Source organism: Rousettus aegyptiacus, unplaced genomic scaffold, assembly GCF_014176215.1.
Source record: "Rousettus aegyptiacus isolate mRouAeg1 unplaced genomic scaffold, mRouAeg1.p scaffold_m13_p_16, whole genome shotgun sequence".
NCBI lineage: Eukaryota > Metazoa > Chordata > Mammalia > Chiroptera > Pteropodidae > Rousettus > Rousettus aegyptiacus.
This window is the reverse complement of record NW_023416291.1, coordinates 38588039-38595774: the sequence shown is the minus strand read 5'-3', so window position 1 is coordinate 38595774 and position 7736 is coordinate 38588039. Positions and strand designations below refer to the sequence as shown.

Below are 7736 nucleotides of genomic sequence, written 5' to 3'. Positions count from 1 at the left end.
TTAGAGGCTATTTTGTGATATAAATATGGCTACACTATCTTATTTTTACTTTTTCGTTTCCATTTGCATGAAATGTCTTTTTCCATCCTTTACTTTCAGTCTTGGAATCTTTCAATTCGAAGTAAGTTTTATAGGCAACATATGTAAGGGTCTTGTTTTCTTAGCCATTTAGCCATGTTATGCTTTTTTGATTGGAGCATTTAATCCATTTAAAGTAAATGTTCATAGATAGATACTTAGTCATTTCCATTTTATTATTTATTTTTTTATCTTTTTTTTCTTTTTCTTCTTAAAGAAGACCACTTAACATTTTTTGTAATGCTGATTTAGTGATGAACTCCTTTAGCTGCTTCTTGTCTGGAAAGCTCTTTATCTGTCCTTCAATCCTAAATGATAGCTTTACTGGGTAGAGTAATCTTAGTTGTAAGTCCTTGCTTTTCATCACTTTAAATATTTCATGTCAATCTCTTCAACAATTTCTGTTGAGAAATCACCTGAAAGTCTTTGGAAGATCCCTTGCAGGTAATTAACTGCCTTTCTCTTGCTGTGTTTAAGATTCTTTCTGTGTCTTTAAGCATTGGCATTTTAATTATGCTGTGTTGGTGTGAGCCTCCTGGGTTTGATCCAGGACAAGGCAAATTTCCCTAAGTACAGGGGTGTAGAGAGAGGGAAAAGACCAAAATCTGCACTGAGAGAAGAAGAGGGTCCTTTGGCTAAGAGTGTAGAAATAATCCAACACACATGCCAAATTTAAGGTCAAAGGAAAGTTTATTAAAGAAGAGGAAAGGCAAAAACTACAGAAAGCAAAAACAAAAACCCAAGGCAAGGGGAAAAAGCCTTGAGTGTCAGGGAGTGTCAGTTTATGCGTCATTTTTTAGATTCTACGAAAGGTAGTTTAAAGACTTCGTTTACCCATTTCCTTTTATATGAACATACAGTGAGGAAGTAGAAGGGGAAGAGCATGTAGCATGAAAGCCCTGATGGTAGTTCCCAGCCTTTAATCCACAGATTCCCTATGGTTTTAGCCATAGGGAATAAACAATTTTATTGTGCAGGGTGACATTTAAAGACTTTGTTTTTCCTGTTTCCTTTTTCACAAGTGGAGGAAAGGGGTTGTTAGCAAATGCAGCAGAAATCTTTCTTGGTTTTGCAGGTGTCCTCCTGGCCTGGCTGCAGAGCTGATCAGCATATTGCAATCTCTGAATGTAGTTTGATTCAACATTTTAATTCTCATGTCTTTTCCCTACATGTGGTTCGCCTTGCTTGAGACCTCTGTGTTTCCTGAGCTTGTATGTCTATTTACTTAGCCAGGTTAGGAAATTTTTTGTCCTTATTTCTTCAAATAGATTGTTAATTCCTGCTCTCTCTTCTCCTTCTAATACCCCATGATGCAAATGTTGGTACACTTGACGTTGTCCCAGAAGCTCCTTAAACTATCCTCATTTCTTTCGAATTTTTTTTTTCGCTGTTCTAGTTGAGAGTTTCCTGCTAACTTGTCTTTTGAATTGCTATTTCAGTTCTCTGCTTCATCCAATATACTATTGATTCCCTCTAATGAATCCTTTTTTATGTTTTCTACCTCTATTTTTATGCTTTCTATCTCTTGTCAAAATTCTCACTGAAATTATTGAGCATCATTATAACCAGAGTTTTGAACTTTCCATCTGGTAGATTGCTTGTCTCCGTTTTGTTTAGTTATTCTTCTGGAGCTTTGTTCTATTCTTCATTTAGGACATGTTTTTTGTCCCTCCTTTTAGGCTGCCTCCTAAAATTTTTCTATGCATGAGGTAGAGCTTTTCGATCTCCCAGTCTTGGCAGAGTATCCTTACCTAGTAGGTGTTATATGAGGCCCAGTGGCGCAGTCATCCTGGTCACCTAAGCTCGCTGCTCCAGGTGTGTCCCTTGTGTGGGTTGTGTGATGTGCCCTCCTGCTGTAGTCGAGCCTTGTTTACTGTTAGCACATCAGTGGGCAGGATTGACCCTCAGGCTGATTGGTTGTAAATGCAGACTATGACTACAATGGAGGAATTATTGGGCAGGGGCTGACCCTGTGGAGCAGGATTCGCTTTTGCAGGGCTCTGGTGCCTGCTGAGTCTGCCCTTTGGTTGTTTTGTTTGCAGATGTGGTTGGGTGATGCTCTGATATGCTCTCTTGTGGTCCAAAGCTAGCCACCAGTATATTGGTTCTGAGGTCTCTTATGTGGCTTCTGGTGCAGGCCAACATCAGATGCAACCTGTACCTTGCCTGGGGTCATTTGATATGAGCTACAACGTAATCTGCAGATGGTTGCCCCTCATGCTAGGCTCAAGGTGCCTGGCAGAGTCTGAGCTATATGCTGACATGGGCTGTCACCAGTGCCAGGCTTGAGGCTGCTTAGCCACAAGTATGGGCACTCCAAGACAAGATGCTGCTTGTTTGGGATTTGTGAACCTTTGGGGAATTTTAGTAAAGTCCACGGCATGAGCCAAGACATGCCGTTTGTATGGAAAAGCCACTGGAAGCGGCTTGGGCGAGTATGCAAATTGGGAGCGGCGAGGTGTCAGGAAATCACCAGGGCAGGGTGAATGGTGTTAGCCAGGTTCATGGAGACTCAGATATGGTGGCCTCCTGGGTGTGCTCCTGGGTGAAGAAAGAGCTCACCAAAGTAACAAGGGCTTCTACCAGCCCTCATTCTAAATCCAGACAATTTAGCTCTTCTCCATAAATCCTTGGTGCCTTTCAAGCTGCTTCCTCAGCTCTGGTGCTCAGTGTGAGTCTGTCATTAAGTAAGACCATGCATGGGGCATTTAAGAGGAAAACCTGGGACCCCAGCAGCCATCTCTCTCACTCAGCCACAATTTTCACTTGTTTTCACAGCCAGAATTTCTGGGGACTCCTTCTTCTTGACACTGGTACCCTGGGCTAGGGAGCCTGATGTGATGCTGGGATCTCTCCATCCTCAGGGAGGACCTCCACAGCTGTGATGCCTCTCCTGAATTTCAGCCACCAAACATGAGTGTCCATACCACATTGCCTTTATATGTTCATATATCAATGGACTCCTAGGATGCTTCTGTGTGTTGTAAATAATGTTGCAATAAACATAGGGGTGCATATGTCACTTAAAATTAGGGTTTTTTTATTTCTTCAGAAAAATACCCAGAATTAGGATTGGGGGTTAAATAAAAATGCCTAATCACTATGTTGTATACCCAAAACAAATATAATGTTGTATGTCAACTAAACCCTTATACATGAACACCAGTACTCTATACTTCAATGATTATATATATAGGATGAAAATATTTTTAATAATAATAATAAAGTATGTGGTAAAATTTTTTCTTCTTTATATGTAAAGTCTCTCTAACTAGGACCACATAAAGTCAATCTATTTATTCAAATTTGCTTTTCAGTGTAGACTCCACTGTGAGATATATGTATGATAATCAATTTTTATCAGTAACTATAGTAGGCAGTAGAGACACTAGGCAGAATAAAAGAATAACACCAGAAGACCAGTAGTAAAACTTAGTAGCATGACATTATCAGGAAGAATAGTAAAACTAGTGATGTAGAAAAGAATAACAGACTTAAACCGATAGCTTCAGTTTCAGATCTTTTTCTGTAATAAAGTTATGTAAGTGGCCTTAGGTGCCATACATAGTTTTTTCCATGTGAATAATACAACTCATCAACATTCCCTCAGGAAAACTGTAAAATATTACTTAGAAAGATAGATTTAATTTTAGAATTATTTTTTTAAGAAATACAATTTATCCTATGAAAGAAATGGAGATTTCCAAATAATTTGCATCCAAGATTGAGAAAAACATGGGGACAATAGGAAAATAGAAAAATGGAAATTTGTCCATGCATCAGACAGAGCTGAAAGCTTAATTGAGTTGGCAAATTGTAGAAAGAAATTTAAATCAAAGAAATGGTAAGACCAGAAAATAAATAGAAAGAACAAGTGCTTTTTCCACAATTTGAGCAAAGAATTGAAATTTCTAGCTCTAAAATGTTTTCAGCCCTGCAATCATAGGCACAGGATAATTGATCTTTTTATACTGCCACCCCAAAAACTTTTTTTAGACCTGCTTTTATGTCTTTATTCCTGAGACTATAGATGAAAGGGTTCAACATGGGTGTGATCACCGTGTACATCACCGAGGCTATTGAAGTTGTCATTGAGTTGTTGGAAACAGCATAGCCGAGGTACACTCCTAGGCCCGAACAGTAAAATAAGGAGATAACACTGAGGTGAGAGGCGCAGGTAGAAAATGCTTTATACTTCCCCTGAGCTGATGAGATTCCACATACGGAAATGACTATCTTAGAGTAAGAGTAAAGGATAGCAGGTAGGGGACCACCACCTAGCAGAACAACCCCGAAATACACCCCAATGTCATTTGAAAAAGTGTCAGAACAGGCAAGTTGGACCATTATTTTTTCTTCACAGAAAAAGTGGGGCACCTCATAGGGTGCACAGAAGGACATCTGCAAAGTCAATGCAATTTGTAAAAACGAATTCAGGATATTCGTGACCCAGGACCCAAGAACCAGCAGTCTACAGAGCCGGGGGTTCATAATGACCATGTAATGCAAGGGGTGACAGATGGCCACGAAGCGATCATAGGCCATCGCAGTTAAGAGATAGACATCCAAACCTGCAAAGAGTATGAAAAAAAACATCTGGGTCATGCAGTCTCCATAGGTGATGACTTTACTCTGTGTCAGGATGTTCACCAGCGTCTTCGGGACAATGGTGGAAGTGAAACAGATGTCCGAAAAGGACAGGTTGGAAAGGAAGAAGTACATGGGTGTGTGGAGGTGAGCGTCTATGCTGACGGCCAGGATGATGAGCAGGTTTCCAAACACAGTGATCACGTACATGAAGAGAAAACAACCAAAGATAAGGGGCTCTTGCCCTGGTTTCTCTGAAAATCCCAGAAGAACAAATCCTGAAAATTGTGTACCATTTCCTGGTAGCATGTAGTGGTAGTCACAACTAGAAAAGAAAAATAACATGATTAATTTTTACACACAGGGTCATTAACATAATGAACTGCTAGAATTTGTATTTTTCAGCCAAGGAAATATTTATATTGATCATATTGTCTTTAAGGAAGGTGCTGTGACACCTGTTATTAGGAGTTCCTGTCCCACACTCAGCCTTTTATCCAACAGGTCGTGTAATATACCATTTTAATGCAAAAGTTTTCATGCACTTGCGGAATTTTTGTTAAGGACAAACCATCTTCTAGGGTAAGAGTATCTAGTGCTGAAAAACAAAACTCCTTACAATCCAATGGTGGGGAAAAAAAGATAAATTAAAAAATAGAAATATATATGCCATGTCAGATAGTGACCAGTGCTATGAAAAAAAAAAGCAGGTATAAAATAGTGTAACAAGAACGTTATTTCAATGAAGTTCAGAAAGACCTACAGAAAAAGGTGCCATTTAAACAGAGTCCTGGAGGAAAACAGTGGGAGTCATGAGGTTATGTGGGGACATGTGTGCCTGTTGTTGAAAGGGTCAGTGCAAAGGCCCTGAGGAAGGCATTTGTTCCAGGTGATCAGCACTCAAATGGAAGACAAATGTCCAGGGGAATGAGCAAGAGAGAAAGAGATGAGAGAGAGTGTCACAGACTTTGGAGGAAGGAGATGGCCTCCCTGCAGCTGCTGAAACTTCAAGTCACAGGGATTCCCTTGTCCACATGTTGTTCCTTTTACATTTTAATTTTTGTTTAAAAATTCCTATGATTTAAAACAATCCCTTCACTTCCATATGTTGATTTACTTTCCGACATCTGTATTTAAGGGACACATTTTGGAGAATATGAGCTTAGGTTCAACTGCCCAGAGAACTGCTCATGCCCTACAAAACACACACTCAAACACAGTTACAGCCCACTACGGCATCCTAGGGCCATGTTACCACCTGGCTTTACTTGCTTCCAGCCAAGAGAATTAGAAAAGGAATGATACAAGCATATTGCCAAAATCAACTTATCTTGACCATAAAGAATGTAATCACAATTCCCAAATTCAAGCTCTTAAGCCTCCCATGAACATGTAAACATGGGGCTTCATTTTCATAAGACCATTTTGTTCCCTGTATTAAATACATTAAAAAGCACTTGAAAAATATGTGAGAGAAAAACAAGACCTAATTTCTCAGGTGGTCCCTGAGCAATTGTGATGAGGAGAAACTTCCTTGGTTCCGGTAGCATTCCACCCCTGGTTCTATCCCCTTGATGCCTAGAATAACTAATAAAACGGCAAGAAACAATTTATCGAAAAGAGAAAGGAGTGATATCTTTACCATGTCAAGACATAGAACTGATTGAATACCACTAGTAAAATAAGCAAAAGGGATTAACATACAATTTTAAAAAGAAAATATATAATCTATAACAATAGAAGAGGACTTTTACAAAAAAATCATTAAAGACTTTTCAGTGATTTTAGGTGCAAAACTTTATAAATCTGAAAAATAAATGTCTGTTTTGAATCTCGATCTACCACATTAGCTGCTTGAACTTGGAGACAACAGAATCATTATACGTTTGTCATTGTAAATTTATATGCTCATTCAAAAGCTTAGCACAGTTATGTCCTGTCACTAAATGGAATTGGTTATCACTGGTGATGCTATTTGGCTGATTTTTTTTCTTCTGCATTACAAGTGTCCCCATTCCTTCCCCACATCTTGGTAATATAATATAGCAAAATAATGCTTGATAATATGCCCGTTTTTACATATTAAATAAAATTTTTCATGTGAATACCCAAAATGAGAGATGGTACTGTGAAATGTATGTCTCAAGAATTACTATTGCAACATAATATACACTTCTATGGGTCCGGGTCTTCCTAATGAATACAAAACATACTCGAATACATCCCACCATGAAAATGTTTGAAAATGCCCTCAGTTACTCTATATTTCTACTCCCCTTAACTTCAAAATTTCTCTAATATGTTCTAATATTATTGAAACCACTTTATGCCTCCCATCTGTTCCTCACCTTATCCAGTTGGACTTGCATTCCCATCATTTAATTGTCGACGACTACCTCTGTACTGCTGATTCAACAGACACTTCTCTTTATAACATATTAAATACATTAACGATAAATGCTTTAGTCTACCCAGCACATAAACATAGCAATCTCTCAGCTACGAGCCAGGCTGGTTAGGCTCTCAGGGGACCTCAAGTTAAAGTTCTCCACTTGAATTCTCTCTGACCCTTTCCTGAATTACCTAGTAGGCTCTCAGACTCACCTGGATGGGGGGTGTCTGATAGGCAGAACTCTGTGTGGAAGTCTGAATTCCTCCCTTGATGATTGATGCTGGAGACTGGAGGTCTGTTCTCAGACAAGACAGCAGGAAGGAGTGAATCACTAGTCCCCACCCAGACTTAAGAATCCAAAAGCGACAACAACATTCTCTTCAACTCAAGGTTTCACAGCCTGACATGCAGCACAGGAGATATTTACAGCTTCCCATACCTGCATATCAGGCACTGTTTTCATTGTTAGTCCCACCTCTGAGCATATTATTTTCCCATAGGACACTGGTCTGGAAAGAAAGGATAATTTCCTTCTGATATCTGTTCCCAAGAGACCATGTTAAGTCAGGTGAATCCAATTTTTATTATTTCTTCTCCAAAACATGCCTGCCTTCCAGTGATCTAACCTCCTTGCACTTTATCCTAACCTGGAGTAAATATTTATTCCAAATCTACAACT

At 39.2% G+C, this 7736-nt stretch overlaps 1 protein-coding gene across 1 annotated transcript; it reads right to left on the bottom strand.

Annotated features, from left to right (window-relative positions):
• Nucleotides 1-4044: 4044 nt before the first annotated feature.
• On the bottom strand, nt 4045-7348 carry LOC107507380 (olfactory receptor 7A5). Its single transcript, XM_016138463.2, has 2 exons — nt 7270-7348; nt 4045-4990 (listed from the first exon to the last, which is right to left on the bottom strand). Exon 2 carries the CDS (start codon nt 4972-4974, stop codon nt 4045-4047), a length of 930 nt encoding a protein of 309 aa, XP_015993949.2. The 5' UTR covers nt 4975-4990; nt 7270-7348.
• Nucleotides 7349-7736: the final 388 nt, after the last annotated feature.

Excerpts from the sequence above, each read along its gene's own strand:
- LOC107507380 (XM_016138463.2), bottom strand. The coding sequence starts at position 4,974 with ATGCTACCAGGAAATGGTACACAATTTTCAGGATTTGTTCTTCTGGGA.